The 19,201-nt window shown below is 35.9% G+C and overlaps 1 protein-coding gene and 1 non-coding gene across 2 annotated transcripts in view; one reads left to right on the forward strand and one right to left on the reverse strand.

Moving 5' to 3' along the window:
• The window catches only part of CNTN5 (contactin 5), a 353,074-nt gene that overhangs the window by 117,457 nt on the left and 216,416 nt on the right, over positions 1 to 19,201 (forward strand). The window contains exon 4 of the mRNA XM_062020562.1: positions 1,720 to 1,895. Within this exon, the coding sequence (XP_061876546.1) occupies positions 1,720 to 1,895 (176 nt within the window). The remainder of the gene's footprint in view (positions 1 to 1,719; positions 1,896 to 19,201) is intronic.
• Positions 16,224 to 16,346, reverse strand: LOC133624744 (U6atac minor spliceosomal RNA). The gene has a single exon (XR_009818093.1). It is a non-coding gene; the product is annotated as a U6atac minor spliceosomal RNA (small nuclear RNA).

A 19,201-nucleotide genomic window follows, 5' to 3' on the forward strand; every position in this document is an offset into this window, starting at 1 on the left:
AGTAGTCTTCCCCAGGGTTCAGTGTTGGGGTCAGTTCTGTTTAGTATCTTTATCAATGATCTGAATGAAGGGATCAAGAGTACCTTAAGTAAGTTCCCTGAAACACTAAGCTGAACTGTAATGTAGATTTGCTTGAGGGCAACAAGGCTCTTTAGAGGGATCTGTACAGGCTGGAGTGATGGGCCAAGAGCAGTTGTATGAGGTTTAACAAGGCCAAGTCCTGGGTCCTGCACCACAACAATCCCATGCAATGCTGCAGGCTTGGAAATGAGTGGCTGGAAAGCTCCTTGACAGAAAACAACCTGGGCATGCTGATTGTCAGTGACTGAATGTGGACCAGCAGTGTACCCAGGTGACCAAGAAGGCCAATGACACTGTGACTTGTGTCAGAAATAGTGTGGCCATCAGGAACAGGGAAGTCATTGTCCCCCTGTACTTGGGACTATTGAGGCCGCATCTTGAGTTCTGTGTCCAGTTTTGCGCCCCTCACTACAAGAAAGACATTAAGGTGCCGGAGCATATCCAGAGGTGTGAAATGAATGTGGTGAAGGATCTGGAGAACATGTCTGATGAGGACAGACTGAGAGAGCTGGGATTGTTTAATCTGAAGAAGAAAAGGCTGAGGGGAGACATGTTCACTCTACAATTACCTGAAAGGACATTTTAGCAACATGGGTGGTGGTCTTTTTTCCCCAAGTTACAACTGACAGGACAAGAAGAAATGGCCTCAAGTTGTGTCAGAAGAAATTTAGATTAGGTGTTAGAAAAAATTTCTTCCCTGAAAGAATTGTCAAGCTTTGGACCAGGCTACCCAGTGAAGTAGTTGAGTCACCATCCCTGGAAATATTCAAAATGTGTGCAGATGTAATGCTTAGGGACATGGTTTAGTGGAGGATGTGATGGTGTTACGTTAACAGAATCACAAAATGGTAGGGATTGGAAGAGATCTCTAAAGATCATCTAGTCCGGTCCTCCTGATAAAGCACTTAGTCTCTCCTGCACCAGTCTTCTGTGAATTTGTATATACTGACTCAACTGATATAATTTTGCCATTCTCCGTTGTCAACATACTTTGTTTTACAATGGGCTTGGTAAAACAATCTACCTTCCTGCTCTACACAAATTTGTTCTCCCTTACATATTTAAATCTGTTTTCTGAGTTTTTTTGGCTCTGAAGGACAAATCCTCAAGGAACGGAAAAGAATGTTTCCTTGCACTGTAGACTCAGCTCTGCTAACTCTAAGCCTATGTGGGTCTAAGGCTTTAATGATAGAATATGGATTGAAGCTTTGACTATCATAAGCATGATAAAAGTTCTATTTTTTATTTAAAGGGTGCATCTGCTATACAAATTTCAAGTCTGAAGTCTGGGTGATTTTGATGGAAAACAAGAAGGGAAAAATTGAGTTTGATTCAATATAAGCAAAAGAAAGAATATTTGATATAATTTCATTCATCATAGGCAAACAACAGAATATTCTTTCTCTTTGGAGGCTGAAGATCCATTTATATTTGTTGTTTTTCTCAGAAAAATAGTTTTAGTCAGGCGTGTTGTGGAACATCTTCATCCAAAGCTTTGACAAGGTAATCGGTTACTGCATAGGCTGTCTTTGAGTAGCTGTCATCCTTATAATAGCTGTTACTGTCAGGTGCTGTATTCTAAGCCTGATGACTCCCTTTGTCCGTGAATTGCTCAAATAGTTTCTCTTTTTTCCTAAGATGGCTTCGAAATGGAACTGAAATCAACATTGAAAGTGATTATCGCTTCAGTTTAATAGAAGGAAGTCTGATCATCAACAACCCCAGTGAAATGAAGGATTCTGGACAGTACCAATGTTTAACCACCAACACGTTTGGCAGCATTTTAAGCAGAGAGGCTGTTCTTCAGTTTGCATGTGAGTATAAATTTTGTACCATGGATAAATCAGATCTTTATACTGCTTTATAAGACTCTAAATTGTAAATTGAATACATTACACAAGTTTACATTGTCCACTGACTTCAATGGGCTAGGATCTCAAAATTAGAGATAAAATACTTAGTGGATTTTCTATGGACTTTTAAAAGTTTATTTATCAGGGAAAATAACTGTAGTGCATAATCCCAAATGCTTTTATTGACATACTTGAATACACTATGATATATTTCATTCATTATTAGTTTGCTGAAAGATGTATCACATTGTCACACTATCTAGGGACAGAAAGAATTGTAAACTTAGAAATAAAGTAGGACAAGCAGCCTGTACGTGTATGAGCTTATTTTTGTATGTATGTATATAAATATATAGACTGTATATGTATAAATATACATAATTGATGTTTATACACACATTGTATGTATATATTCCTACATTATGAGCCTTATTTTTTTTTTCGTTGTTAATATAAACGAAATATGTCATAGCTTTTGAAATCACTCACTACAAAATACTTTCCAGAATCTAGCAATAACTCGTGATACCAACTAGATGCTATGGTATAGCTATAGCATGCTATTTTTTGCAAACATACTATCAGGAAATACAGGATCAGAATTTCAGATATTCTACCTCCAACCCTGACTTCCCTTCAGCACTTTCCAGGAAAGTAACTAACACTATTTTAGTGCTTTATCTAGGTAAATCCTACTGTGAGGGGGTTTTAAGAGATACAAATTCAAAAAGAGCTCCATCCAAGTTCTTCAGATCTTGTTGAGAACAGGACATAACCGTGAAACACGAGGGAGATTCTCATACAGCCCCAACTGGAAAACAGAGAGCTTAGGATGAATTACCTACCTGCATGCCTACTAACACATCTTACGGTGTGGAGAACTCAGGAGAAATAGAATGGTGTCTGAGATTCTTCCTTAATACCACCATCACTAGTATAGTCAGACCTCTCAAATCTATAGCTTTAGTCTCATGTGATGCAGATCTTGTCAAGGTATTTGATTCTAAGCTGGGAGAAATACTGACATTTGTCAAAGTATCCTCATGTCAATATGTTTAAAACTGAAACATTGCAACATCAGTCAGATCACGATGTTATTTGGCTGCTTAAATGTAGCTCTGAGAAAATTCTGCTACCTTTTAACTTTTTGACAATAAAACTATCATAAAACTAATCACTTGGTTACAGAACTTAATAACTGGTAAATATAGGTAGTTCCAGAGCTCTGAACCTCAGATTTCTGTTTCCATTTCAGGAGCATAGCTAACAGCCATTTGACCTCCAACTGAAAAAAAAATACAGAGAAAATGAGAGCTGCAGCTCAAACAACAGAGGCCTATAAGTTTCAATAGCTACATTCATAGATAAAACAAGATCCCATGTGCTACTAATCTCCTCCAATAAAATAAATGTAGACAAGGTTGTAGAAAAATAGTAACAAAGAAGTTATGTTAGGTGGATTTATTATTACTTGCACACCTGCTTTTGCAAATATCAAAGTTGTGTTACAATGGCTTGAAAATTATCTCTGTTCATTAAAGTATTTACTTGGGAATTTTAATGAAAGTTTCTCAGGAAGAGTTAATGTAGGCATGTGATCTGGAAACTCTGAGGTGAAGCCAACAGTGCTGCAGAACTTGTAAGAGAGAAGAAGCTGGTTCTTGAGTTCATGAGCAATTGCTTCACTAAAGTATTTTGAATTTGTGTTTGTAGTTCTGGTGTCTTGGATAATACAGTTTACACTGATTGCCAAAGCGTTAATACCCTTTACTTCCTTTAGGAACCTCAAATGTGCTTTTCAAATGTTTAAAGGGGAGATCTTTCCATTACAGCATGAAGAATAGTTTTATGAATTAAAACATAATATTTTGGAGATTTCTTGCTTCATATCTAGAAAATCTTCTATCATATAATCAAAATATTTCTGAAATAAATTAGAATTTTTCTAAATTAACATATTTTATGCAAATAATATAAAACATCTTATTTATTAATAACTCTATAACATTTAAATTTAATAATTACCTGATAGTCTTTAGAGTAGACTATGTTCATTCAGTAATTAACACTGAGCTCTAAAGTGTTATATGGATAAGTAGAGAGGAATTCAACAAAGATTAGCCTACATTACCCTGAAATACATGTAACAACTTTTTAAATGTCATGTTTGTGATTAAATAATGCAAGATAAAGCTTCAGTATAGTTGAAGCAGGACATTTTATAGTATCACTTGTTAACAGCAGGTTTGCATATCTCCAGTTATTTTCAGTAAGACAGAAACTAAAGCATTGAAAAAGATTTTTATAAGGAAAGATCTTAACCTTATAGTAATTGAAGTAATTGGTACCCTGCAATTTTACTGGGCTCTAATGGTTTGAAGGGTAATTCATCATCCCAAGGATAGATCAAGGCATTTCTGATTACGACATAATGGCGTTCAGTTCCCCTTTTTTCACTGAAAGACGTGGATTCCAGAAGCTTAGAAACTTACCACATTCACTGAAGAATTTTAAAAATTAATTTAATGGACTTGCTTGAATGCATGGTTTGTATTGCTTTGGAAAACAGTTACATCTTTGCATCTTAAAGAGCTGCTCTAATTAGAGAGATGAATGGCATACAGTTCAAAAGGAAAAAACAGAGACCATTAAACAGAGACTTTGACACTGTCTTATGGGGAAAAGCATATGCTGAAATATGCCTACACAAAATATCGTGAAACTTGAAAAGAGAAAGTAATGGTCATTACATTGGCTCTTAGTTTTCTCATAACTATGTGGTGAAAATCCCAGTTGCTATGGCTTTTGTGATGTAGTTCAGCATTGATGATAGATTATAAATATAAATGTTTATGTACTATATCATTTGAATATATATGCATAACTCAAATAGGACTTTGAAGTACTTATATGATGTATTTGGATTTGAAATAGAAGAAGATATAAGATGAACATTCTTTTATGTATGTCTAGAGGTATAACATTTGAAACAGCCTCCTGTATCACTGATTATTTTTATGGAGCAAAGTGGAAAGAATAGTTATGTGCAGTTAAAGGTCTGCTTGAAGTTTTCAACTATCATAGCAAATATAACAACTATCATGGCATATTTATGAAGCTTTAAACACTAAAGTTACCTTTTTTTTCCTCTTCTTTGCATTTCCTATGATCTCTGTTTTATGCTATTTTAAAATAATAAGAGGAAAAAAAAAAAGAACAAGAGCCCCATGAGTTACAGAAATTAAGGAGAAATATATTTTTCAATGAATAACAGGTATTTTATAGGAATTTTTTTTTTCTTCAATACAATTTTCTGCAGAAAAAAGGGAAAATAAACCCAAAGAAAGCCTAACAAATTGTCAGGAAAATCAGAATACTTAATCAAAAAAAGTGGATATTTAAAGTCACATTTCAGAAACTTCCTTCTAGCAGGTTATTAAAAAGATAAAAAGCTATCAGTTTGCTACAGCTTCAAATTTCATTTATACTTCACAATCACTGCAAATAATTAATATACAAAGTATATTGTTTTCTTAATGAGATTCTAATCAGTTCATTAAAATGTAAGACCATTAGAGGAATAATTACTGAATTCCTTTAGCTCATATTAATGCTAATGGATTTTATATTTCTGGGTGTGGCTAGCTCTATGGAAGGGTTATTCAAATCACAAACACACCTTTAAAATTTCTGTAATCAATGGAAGTAGAAAAGGAAAAGCTAGTTATTCTAGCTTAACTTTTCACCAATTCAGAAAATATGTGTATATATGAAGGCAAGAGAATGAGCCAAAGAAAACAACCATAGCAAGCGCAGCTGCTGCAAGCAGAAACCCAGTCTTTGAAGACCTAGCAATTTTAAAGGAGTTTATAACATCAAAAGTGTTTGGAGGATATGAAACTGAAAATGTAAAGGTTTTACCAAGCAACTTACACTCTAAATATACATACATTGTTAGATGGGTTTAGTTTGATCTCTCACATCCTCTTATTTCTGTTGCTAGAAATTTGTGAAATCTAGAGGAAAGACTGTGGGAACTGGGACTGTTTAGTCCAGAAAAAGAAGAGACTAAGGGGGCATCTCATTAATATTTACAAATATCTAAATGGTGGGTGTCAGGAGGTTGAGGAATCCCTTTTTTCTGTTGTAGCTAGCAACAGAACAAGGGGTAATGGGATGAAGCTGGAACACAAAAGGTTCCATTTAAATCATAGAATCATTGAATGGTAGAGGTTGGAAGGGACCTTTAGAGATCATCTAGTCTGCAGAAGCGGTTCAACCTAGATCAGGTCGCATAGGAACATGTCCAGGCAGGTCTTGAAGACCTCCAAGGAAGGAGACTCCACAACCCCTCTGGGCAGCCTGTGCCACTGCTCCGTCACTCTCACGGTAAAATATTTTTTTCTTATGTTTAAGTGGAACTTTCATAACTGTTCCAGCTTCATCCCATTACCCCTTGTCCTGTTGCTAGCTGCTATAGACAAAAAGGAATTAAATATAAGAAAAAACTATGTTACTGCTCAGATGAGGGAGCCCTGGCACAGGCTGCCCAGAGGGGTTGTGGAGTCTCCTTCCTTGGAGGTCTTCAAGATTCCCCTGGACATGTTCCTATGTGACCTGATCTAGGTGAACCTGCTTCTGCAGAGGGGTTGGACTAGATGATCTCTAAACGTATCTTCCAATCCTACCATTCCATGATTCTATGATTTAAAAATTAATCTACAATATTAATTTCTCAACATGGGGTAATTTTGGCACCTGTATATGAATCATAGAATGGTAGGAGATTTCTCACATTAATTCCAGAATATACAACATAACAAAGTGTTTGATCACATTAAAATACACATATATTTTTCAACACCATATGAAAATAAGCAACATTAAATACTATAAAAGAAAGATGAGAACAAGCTGAAGTGAGAAAAGACATTACAATGCAACTAGCATTACTTTCATTTTTGAAAATATCCGTAATCATCCTGTAATACAGCCTCAGCTGGGCATTGCTGTTGTGAAACCATCACAGCATTGTGAAGAATGTTACTATGTTGGTTAAGAAAAGCCACAATAGTGATTTGCAGTATAAAACTCGGAGATTTTTTTTTTTGCATAATTTAAAGTTGCTTTTTAGGAAATACGTGTTTAAGACACACCTGTAAAGCAGATGTAAACGCCTAGAAAAATTCATTGTGCGTAAAACATTGCATTTTATTAATAAAAAGCTTACTAACTGAAAAGTATAATTCAATGGACTTGAATATGAATTTGTGTCACGCTCTGTGAGTAGTTTCAGATAAATGAAGATGAAGGAAACTGTAATCTTACTGAAGGAAGTGATCTGACTTCTAGTTCGGATGTGGAAAACTTTTCTTCCTCTCTTCTATTTTTTATTTGAGCTAATTGGGATGATTTCACAAAGATAGATTATAAAATCTTTCTTACAAAATGAGATTTCAAGACTAAGGTTTTCACTGACCATAGGACTTAGGTCAAACACTGGGGCTACAGTTTCCCACATAAATTTTCAAACCACTTGCACACATCTACTTCACAATCCTGCAAATCAAACCCCTTTTTTTGTATAAGAAAATATATATATTTTTTTAAAAATAGCAGAAAAATATTGAAGCTTTTGTTCTGTGTTGGTTTAGCCATGACTAGATGCCACAAGCCCATCAAAGTGTAATATCATTCCCCTCCTAAACTGGACAGGGGAGACAGAAAGATAACAAGAGGCTAGAGAGTCAAGATAAAGAGAGGCAGATTGCTCAGCAATTAGCGTCACAGGCAAAAAAGACACAGCTTGGGTAGAAATGGTCTGATTTATTAACGAAAAATTAGAACAGAGATGGGAAATGTGAAATTATATCTGCCAGCAATGCAGATATAATTCTTCTGCCCTCATGGCCAAGAAGGCCAATGACATTCTGGAATGCATCAAGAAGAGTGTGGCCGAGGGAGGTTCTTCTCCCCCTCTACTCTGCCCTGGTGAAGCCTCATCTGGATTCCTATGTCCAGTTCTGGGTTCCTCAGCTCAAGAGGGACAGAGAACTCCTGGAGAGAATCCAGCAGAGGGCCACCAAGATGATCAGGGGTCTGGGGCATCTTCCTCATGAGGGAAGACTGCAGGAACTGGGGCTGTTTAGTCTGGAGAAGAGGAGACTGAGGGGGGATCTCATTAATATTTACCAATATTTAAATAGTGAGTGTCAGGAGGTTGAGGCATCCCTTTTTTCTGTTGTATCCAGTGACAGGACAAGGGGTAGTGAGATGAAGTTAAAACACAAAAAGTTCCATTTAAACAGAAGGAAAAACTATTTTACTGTTCAAGTGATGGAACCCTGGCACAGGCTGCCCAGGGAGGTTGTGGAGTCTCCTTCCTTTGAGGTCTTCAAGATTCGCCTGGATGTGTTCCTCTTTGACCTGCTCTAGGTGAACCTACATTAGCAGGGGGTTTGGACTAGATGATTTCTAAAGGTCCCTTCCAACTCCTACCATTCTATGATTCTATGAAATAAAACCGAATCTGAAAATATCTCTCCGCACCACTCCCTCTTCCAGAACTCTCCTTCCTCCCACTCCAGTGGTGCAGGGGATTGCAATGGGGATTGTGGTGTGTTCATTACAGATGGACTTTGCTACTAGTTCTTCTCAGGGAGAGACTTCACACTTCCCACTGCTACAATGTTGGGTCCCTCTCATGGGAAATAGTCCTCCATTAACTTCTCCAATGTGGCTCCTTCCCATGGGCTACAGTTCTTTAAAAACCGTTTGAGTCTGGGTCCTTCCCGTGAGGGCAGTTCCTCACACTCTGCCCCAATGAAGATCATTCCCCAGGAGAACAGTCCTTCAGGTACTGACTACTCCAGCCTGAGGAATTACCTCAGTCACTAATCGCCTAGGCCTTGATCAGCGGGCGGCTCCATCTTAGAATTGACTGGCCCTAGACCTATCAGCTACAGGGGAAGCTTCTGGCAACTCTTTGTTTAAAGAAGCCACCCCTGTAGCCCCCCAGCTACCAAAATCTGGCCCAAGCAGATCCACTACATAGTCAAATTAGAACTTCTTATTTAATCTGAACTTTGGAAAATCAAGTTATTTGAATTTCAGATGTGGTGATACTTACTTTGTTGTTTATAGAAACATTCAGCTTATACAATGAAGTTCAATGCACAATGCTAAGAAATGTTAGCCCTGGTCTAAAAAAGTATTTAATCTTGAAATATTTGCATAACCTTTTTGAAGTTTCTGAGACGATGTACGTGCTTAAAATGAGACACATGCTTAAACTCTTTGTTGTTAAACATGAGAATTTCAAAAGCAAGAGTTCAAACATTCTGTATGGATTTGTTGCCATAGTGTCATCATGATGGACACATAATAGATTTAATTAATCCTTCTGCCATTTATTTCTTGATATTTTCTTTCTTAAAGTGAATAAATAGCTTAGAATAATAAACTTCATGCCTTAAAAATAAAGCAATTCTCAAAGAAGCTTTCCTGTCTGAAAAAAAAAAATGTCTGGGTCCATCATTGTGACTATGGAGAATCTTTGATGAAAATCTGACTTTTGTTCAAGTCCAAAAGCAAGTCTGGAGAAATAAATAAAATCAGCAGGTCACCTACTATGAAGACAGCATCCACTCTTTCTGACAAGAATGGCAAAAGAAATTAGTACTTACCTGTTGTTCAGGTTTCCCAACAGCTCATTACTGAAAATTGTCAGAGAGTAAAGGAGGAGTTCAACTGCACTCAGGAATGATATCCACCGAAATCCTAGAGAAAAAAAAAAAAATCACACCTTACCTACTGGAACTCCCCTTCCACACAAAGCATGCATCATATCTTCAGACTCTTGCAACATGCATTTGTGTCTCTTTAGTTCTGCTGTTGAAGCTGAGAATTGCAGTTTCTTTTTTTTCCGTTGCTACATCAGAATTAAACGACCAAATGATCACATTAAATCATATTAAAGAGCAGAGGAAACTAAATTATTTCCTAGCTATTAAAACAAATGTTTTCTGTCCTTGAAGACAAGAGGAGAGTGGAGAAATTATCTTTTATCATCACATTACCTTCACAGAATCACAGAATGGTGAACCAAAGCAGTTCTAGATCAGGTCACACAGAAATGTATCCAAGCTGCTCTTGAAAATCTCCAGAGAAGGAGACTCCACACCCTCCCTAGGCAGTCTGTGCCAGGGCTCTCTCACTCTCACAGTGAAACGGTTTTTCTTATGTTGAAACTGCATTTTTTATGTTCCAGCTTCATTCCATTACCCCTTGTCCTGTCATTAGGTACAAAAGAAAAAAAAGTGATGCTCTAACCTCCTGGCACCCACCATTTTGATATTTGTAAAAATGAATGAGACCCTCCCTCAGTCTCTTCTCTAGATGAAACAGCCCCAGATCCCCACAGCTTTTCCTCATGAGGAAGATGCTCCAGATCCCTGATTATCTTGGTGGCCCTGCGCTGGACTCTCTCCAGCACTTCCCTGTCCCTCTTGAGCTGAAGAGCCCAGAACTGGACACAGTACTCTAGATGAGACCTCACCAGGGCAGAGTAGAAGGGGAGGAGAACCTCCCTTGACCTGCTGGCCACACTCTTCTTAATGCATCCCAGGATGCCATTGGCCTTCTTGGCCATGAGGGCACATTGCTGGCTCATGTTTCATTTACTGTCCATCAGAACTCCTAGATCCATCTCCTCAGAGCTGCTCTCCAGCAGGTAACCCCCAGTTTTTCAGTAATTTCTTGTCAGTTCCAAAACCACTGAAAATATGTCATATGGAAAGGTCTAAATCCACATTTCTAAACTTGTTTATCTTCCAAGACTTAGATGTTTCTAAATTTTCTTTTGAGATGTCCCCTAGTCTCTCCTGCTAACACAAAGGAATCCCATGGACACTTTTAATACTGTTACAGTTTCATGGTGAAAGTCCAATGCAGAGAAGTACTTCTCAGTACTTTTCATTATACTAGTATAGACAGAATCTGAGTATCTTGAATTAAAACTCTTCAGTATGTTATGGGAAACACATACACCACATCTTTAGTATACAAATCTGACATGCCATAGTTGAACGATTTAATGTAATTTTATGACTTTTACTATGTTAAGAAAATTACAAGCAATTTTAATGTTAAAAAGCTGTAAACAAAGCTGCTCAATTTTTTGTCTAGTCTGTGTGCCCATTTCCATAATTCTCAGTCTACATCTTGAAGTTTAGGTTATAAAATACTTGGGATATGGAGGAGATTAAGTCTGAAGAATCTCAGCTACACAGGAAATCTTGTAGAGTGACACTCAGGAGCATGAAAAGACTGCACTAACCAGCACCAAATTCCAGAGATGTTCTGGAAGACAAAATTATTACACTCTCCTTGTTCAGAAAGAACATGGTTACTCTGTGTGTGTCCTTATGAAGAAGTAACTCCTTCCTTCACTTCATCCATTTGACTTTTTTGTGGTGAAATCACAAATTACTTCAGCCTGAGAAGAGTACTTTGACAACACTGAAAGCTAAAGCTCAGGAAGCTCTAAAGCGGCAACCCAGAAACATCTAGTCTTTTGCATGGGAGCATTGGAATGAAGGCAGCTTGAGAAGTTGAGGTCAGATCCCTAATTAGTACAAAGTTGATTCTCATTATAACAAGTTACTAGCTTCAGAAAAGTGTATCAATTGTGGATGTACTCCATTGAACTGCATTTATTATGTCATGTCATTTGAATTGCATGTAGGCATAACTTCAACCTCATTGATCCTCATATACATTAAACATTTAAAAAAAGTTATGATTATTTCAAAATATACAAATGGAAATGGGTTTTATTAATCTTATCAAGTTCATTTATTGTTACATATGTTTTTATACCAAAAAATATTCTGATGTCTGAGTTCAGATCAGTCTTTAGCTCTGAAAATGTACTTTAAACAATACATTTTATATTTTGTGTTCCATGGAAGCATTAATAGAAATCAGTCATGTAGAGAAACCCAGTTTGAAATGTAATTACAACAATCATTTCAAGATGCATAGTATATCTACTGACTTCCCATTTCAACATTGTGTATTCCTCTGCAGGACTGGAAGACTGGTGTTTAATCTGCTTATAACCTACTTACCTGTCTTTCACAATCTAATATATCATGCTAATGAACCATTAGTCTTGGCATTTTAAATATAAATTACTATAATTGAACAACATTACTAAATAGGAGAGTTTTTAAAAGATTGAAGGAGAATTGTTCAGCAAGACCAGACAACACTTTCTAAATTTTCTTTTGCATAGCATTTCTTGTAAATATTTTGAATATAAAATATAAACAATCTTTAAGAATACTTTCTTAACGGTGATAATAAAAACATTAAAAGCATTCTCTTACAATGTCATATCCCTAAACACGATAGTCTTAAACTCACTGAGACTGAGTACATAAGTTATGTCTGCACACCAGGACACAGAAGTCCATGATTTTTTTTTACTGGTTTTAAAAGTCAGAGATCAGAAATTGATACGGTAGGACATTGTACATACATAAAAAGAAGTAAAATCTCTCTAAAACACATGATAACCTGTCTCCCTAAACAAAACCACACAGACAATAAAAACAATTAAAAAATCCCCAAAGATTCCTTAATTACCTTACACTTCTGTATCTCACCAAGCATGGAAATTGCCTCAAGATTCCATACATATGTAAATCCTGAACCCATTCACCTACATACTCCATACACAACACTAAAGAAAAGATAATGCATTGTCAGAAACGTATATCTGCACAGTAAATATTACACTGAATTTTGTTACAGTTGCAAGGTCAAACATCCAAGCTACAGCATGAGGGATTTGTCTTTATCCATGCAGTCTGAAATTCACCTTGCATGCAAGAGTCCTACAATATAGATTTGACACACAATCACTTCCCTCTTCTTTTCTTTCATAGACTCCACAGGGTCTTTCAGATTACAAAAAAAAAATACTGATTACTTACTAAACAGTGTTCTAGTTTATATTGCTCAGTGCACAGTCCCCCACCTTCATTAATTCAGACTGTTCAAAACCTACTCTGAAGACAAAATTAATTTCCTCAGAAGCTTTTTATTCTGCTCAACATTACAGTATCCAAGTGCTTCATGAACAGTAATACATTTATTTTTACAAAATCCCCATGAAGTGAGTAGTTATTACTATCTGCTTTTTATAAATGGAAAACTAAGACATGAGAGATTAATGTAAAATATGCAGTAATGCAGAGAGCTGTATGCGAGCTCAGGAGAAGCTGCTTTTCTCAAGTGCCTAGCAGAGCCAGAACTGATCACTTTCCTATTCATCACTCTGACCAATCTTTTTCTCAGCTTTTGTATCATATCTCAGTCCTCCATCTGGTTTCTGATCTGTTTCCCACTATCGATTAGACTGCCAATCCCATTTGTGGTTTCCTTTCTTACTAAAAGCATTTATTTGACTACAAAAACGATAGTGACATCTTTCTAGCTGTCTTTTAGTCTCCATGTGCTCATTTTGTTTCATTATCTGCAGTTCCTCTATCTCACATTTCCCACTTCCAGGCTTCTAATTTCATTTCTTGTTCTGCTTAAATTTCTTCTATAACATGTTTTTTCCATCCTTAATCTTCTGCCTCCTTCAGAGAGTAAATGAACATTTAGTTATTTTCTAACTTAGACTGAGAGTAATTGAAACAGGATCTCACAAGGAAAGTGTTGATGATCTTGATCACAGTAGTTGCTACCTGTTATGTTTATAATAATGGATAGGTTTCTTGACAGTACAAATATCCATTGTCAGAATTTATTTTTTAATTAGATAACTTCTGTACACAGGCTAAATAACTTATGTTGCTACTCAGCTCATATAAACAAAGTGGGTCAAGGGTTTGAATGGCATAATGTTAGAGTACGTTGAGTAGGAGGTTTACTGACAATTCAGTACATTTTCTCTTTTAAATTATTAAATCATTACTGCAGAGCACATGACAAAAACAGAGGCTACTTGGATAAATTTCTACCTATAAAGGCATTTCTATTTTAATTCTTGCCATTTAGCAACGTTTTCTTTACTATGAGGTCTCAACCATCTCCCTCACTCCTCATTAATATAACAACAATTAACTGTGACTTCTTTTACTTGGTGTAAGATTTTAAGATAGCCTTTTCTCTGTTACATCCTTGGAATTCCACTGACTTTTCATTGTGCTACTGTCTTCTCTATTTCCTGTCCTTGGCTACTATGTTCCTTTACAGTATACAAAAGAAAACCTATTGCTCCACTGAAACCAGAGCATAAGAAATTTAGCAAATCTTAATTTGTGATCATCACAAGCTATAACAAACTGTAAATATGACTAAGAACTCTTTTAAGATTTTTTTTTGTTTATTTCACTGATGGTTATAAAAGGTCTTATAACATGTACTAACATGATATTGGGAAACGAAACCTCTCAATTTTTAATTACCTCTTCAAACTGTTGTTATCTCATTAAAATTCTATCTGCTAAAAAGGTGGAAACAACATAGATAAAATCTGTCAGTGAATGTAAATGTTGGACTGGAATATTGGTGAGAAAATCACAGTGAGCTGAACAAAAGACACTAAGTATTCTCAGTTCAAGATTGCCTTGAGGCAGTCTCCACAGAGGGGCCAATTTTTTAAGTGCTTTATCCTGCAAAACACATTCACCAGCAGTTCACTCTAAATCACTTGGATTGCATTCAGGACAAAGGTCTTTACTGCATATTTTGGTCAAAGTTCTATGAAATGTATGGAGTTGTGTACTATGTGAACAAAGGATTTTTAAAAACTAGGATACTAGTTCCATAGGAGATTTAAACATTTCATATTTTTTATATACAAATTTGAACTTTTAAATTATTTCTTTCAAAATAAACTTCCAAAGCAATACATCTTGGAGTAAATAAGATATGTTTTATTCAAACAATGTCAAACTAATTTTTATACCTTGTTAAGAAAACCCTGTTATAGTGAAGTTTGACTTTGTATTATACTAATAATATATGCATTTCCTATGTTTACATAATACAGAGTTAAACATGCTAAAACTTGACTCAGCATTGCAAAAAGAAAAAGGCTAAGTGACTATTTTTGTTCATAAGACTGTTATTGTTTCTGTAATGATAAATATGCAAAATTATAAAACATACTGAGAATGAAATGCAATCTTATCATTGTATTCTGAAAACTATGTCATTAAGTCTTTAATATTCTATTACAGTTATTCAATTGTTGAAGTGAACTTATCAGAAAATTATCTGTTGTGGAAGATAAGGCCGTAGATGTAGTGAAACTGTCACTGTTGCAGTGTTATTTTGTCTAAACTCCCTCCCCTTCTTCCATCACAATCTCTTCCACTCAGCTTCCTTAAGCTACCTCCTTCACAGCAAATAAATCACCTTTGTTCACTGTAGCTACCTGATGACAAAGGCACACACATTCTGCATAGTCACCTAGACCTAAAGTGAGGTTTACTTTCAGTTCAGAAGCTTACCTTTATTTGCTATGATTTCATATGAACTATATTTGTGATCATAGCCTGTGCACATATGGTTTGTCTTGGAAAGCACCTTAAAGACCATCTAGTTCCAACCCTGCTGCCGTGGACAGGGGCACCTTCCACTAGACCAGATTGCTCAAAGACTCATCCAACCTGGCCTTGAATATTTCCAGGGAAGGGATAACTACAACCTCTCTGGGTAACGTCTTCCAGTGTCTCACCACACTCACAGTAAAGAACTCTTTTCTAATACCTAATCTGCATCTATGTCCTTCAGTTTAGAAACAATTACCTCTCATCCTGTCACTACACTCCCTGATAAAGAATCTCCTTGTCTTTTCTGTAGGCCTCTTATCATTCATATTCAAAGCAGTCACATAATATCTTCTAAAGTAACACGCTGTTCATATAGAGAAATTATGTGGTATGGAGAGCAAGATGGAGAGATTCCTACCAGACAAATTAGTCATAGAATTGTAGAATCATGGAAATATAGGGTTTTGAAGGAATCTTTAAAGATTACTTAATTCAATCCCCATGCTAGATCCACCTAGGTCAGGTCACACAGGAATGCATGCAGGCAGGTTTTGAAAAACTCATTTGGAGGAGAACTGGTTGTTTGGAGCAAACCTATGAGAGAACGTATGTTTTCCTAGATAATATGTTTAGATATATAGCAGTGCTTAAAATTCACAGAATCACAGAATCTTAAGGGCTGGAAAAGACCTTGAAAGATCATCTGTTCCAACCCCCAAACATGGTTAGCTGCCACGAAGTAAGTGACAGTGTATTAATTCTATGCATGTTGTACAGACCACAAGGACCTCTTCCATCCTCATCAAGGGGAGTGCTAATTGCTCATCTCATATTTTGAGTAGTCATTCCATTTTAAAATAATAATGAATCCTTACATCAGTTGTGTTGTACATCCAATAAATTGTTTATAACCATATCTAATAAGCTTCATTTGCAGTCCTTTGATATCCTATATTTGGAGATCAGTAAAATACATACCGGGTATCTATTTTCAAATAGCCAAGCTTTCCAAATTGTTACAAAGAATTCTTGTCTTCAGATTTTATTAGTGTAGAACCTGGTACTCTGTGACAGAGTTTTATAATGAAGTCAGTGCTCAATAGTCTACTTCAATAAGTCAGGGCTGCCAAGTTTTGTTTTGTTTCATTTTGTTTTAAATAATGTTATTGAGTATCTTGAAATATTATTGGGTTTCTAGTATCTCGCATATGCGTTCTTCTTTATTCTTATCTCCACTGATGAAAAAAAGTCAAAGCAAGTGAATCAGTCACTGAAGTATAAATGCAAACTCAACCCTTTCTAAAAGCAAGAAATGCTGTCTGTGACTTAGCAGCTGAAAAGTCTGTGAATTATGTTGGTTATATAGCTCTATACTTTCACTATTAATAGTCTTAAAATGCTTTCACCCACTTTAGTAGATACTGTTTCCAGATTGTAATTATGATTGATATCTTTTAAGCAAACAGTAGTGATATGTCTGTTGTTGCTATGAAAATCCATGCAAACTAGGTCAGTATTGCTGTATGCTGGAAGGTAAGTCTTCATTTTGTAAATGTTTTAGATTCCAGGGGATTCTGCTTCTCAAATCCACCTTAATACTGAGATGAAATATTTATACTGGAGTTCAATCAAGTGGTCATTTTGTTTGGCAACTGGGTCACCTTATAGAGAATTGACAGTTTGTAAGCTGCAAACCCCTGTCAGGTTTTGATATACTGCTTATTGTGAGCACCACGATATTGGCACATGTGGGGCAAAGCTATAACAATGTTGCACAGTCAATGGAAAGCACATTCTCATAAACCAGTGAGCGTAAAATAGTACTATTGAGCTTTGATTCAGAAATGAAAAAAAAGTCTCAAAACTGTAGAACTCATGAAGGGTAAAATATATCAGAGAAGCTGTTTTTTATTGGTAACGTGGCTTTTTGAAAGATCTTCTGCCAAAAATCTTCTTATCATGGTTACTTGTATTTTCATATTCTCTTTATTTTTTTTTTTTTTTTTTTGTTAATAAGGCATTTGCTGAAATACATTCCTGGGAATAGTCTAGTAAAAATAAATAAATAGGAGGCAGAGATTTAAACACAGGTAATTTATATATTAAAGACATTTCACTTTTCAGTTATAATAATAATAATCTCTGTGAAAAAGAGACATCTGAAACCAGTGATGTTGATTTTCAAAATGGAAGCCAACAGGGAGCATCTTGTGACTTGTTCCCAAACTAAATGATTAGTGAGAATCTCATTTCTCAATGTGATCTGCATTATCACATTTGTGGGACGTGTAGTCTGAAATCTGTATCCACGGATTGTTTTTTCCATTTGAAGCATCTCATTCTCAGACTTTCTATAAGTTATCTGAGGAGCACATCAGTTTGTGAACAAAAACTCAGGCCAGGAAAGATTTAGATGATAAGATAGCTGAAATTAAGTTTGAAGTAATTATGAAAATGTGGAGTTTTTTTTTAATTTTATAAACATAGACTGTAGTTCAATACCTACAGGAATAACATTGTATTCACTATTTGTACCTCTGATAGCACAAATTACTGGAAGTAGAAATTCCTTTCTGACATTAAGCATAAGCATTTTGAAAAAGGGCTATAATAAAAGGTATACAAGTTTCAGTGTTTGAATCATAATGGCTGCAAAGATGATGTTTCTGCTTCAAGTCTAAATTACTGCTTGAAATAGGAACGCATTTAGGCACTTAAGGTTTGATTTATGAAACTTCTATTTACTTTTATGCAAGTTCTTTGCATAGTTTACTTGGTAAAAGTAGAACAATTTTAGTTTCCATAAATTATATTTTTCTTTTTAATAAAACTCTTGTGGATGTTAACTCATCATTCTCACCTCAGGAGTGCACATTATGATAAAAAGTGGTTGAAATGTGAAAGAACTGTGGAAATCTCAGACTCAATAAGTAGATTGCATGGCAATACATTTTGTTCAAACAAAAGTAGTGGAAACACTTTACAATAAAGTACAAAAAAAGCTAGAACTGTCTGGAGGAACATGAGACTGGCAAACAGCTCCCCCACAGATTCCTCTTTAAAAAAATACATCTTATCTGATCTGGCACTTCCAGGTTATTCACACTGAACTTCTTGCTAGGTCATTCTTCTGTCTTCTGTATATACCTTATTAAACAAAATAGTGCTCAAGTACTACCTAGGATAGTTCTCAGCTGTCATGTAAATTTCCAGTTATTGTCATCCATGAAAACTTTGAGTAACATATCAAAGTTCTGCAGCATTTATAATTGATTGCTACTTACATAAGCGTTCCCAAATTCTAGATTTAGGGAAAGAATATTATTTTACACTACTATCTTTTCTGCAATAATCAAGAGTACAAACAAAATAAACTGAGGGTCAATTGTTTTGGGATACTGCATAAATGTAATAAATCATTGAATCATGGAATAATAGGGGTTTAGAGATCATCTAGTCTAATCCCCCTGCCAAAGCAGGTCCACCTAGATCAAATCACACAAGAACATGTCCAGGTGGGTTTTGAAAACCTCCAGAGAAGGAGTCTCCACACCCTCTATGGGCAGACTTTTGCAATTAGAAAACTGAGCTGCTCAACAAAGTTTTTTGCCTTGTTTTTATACTGGCAATTTCTCTCCTCACTTCTCTAATCATGGCCTACAGGAACATGTTTGGAAACCTCCAGAGGAGACT

Source organism: Colius striatus, chromosome 1, assembly GCF_028858725.1.
Source record: "Colius striatus isolate bColStr4 chromosome 1, bColStr4.1.hap1, whole genome shotgun sequence".
NCBI lineage: Eukaryota > Metazoa > Chordata > Aves > Coliiformes > Coliidae > Colius > Colius striatus.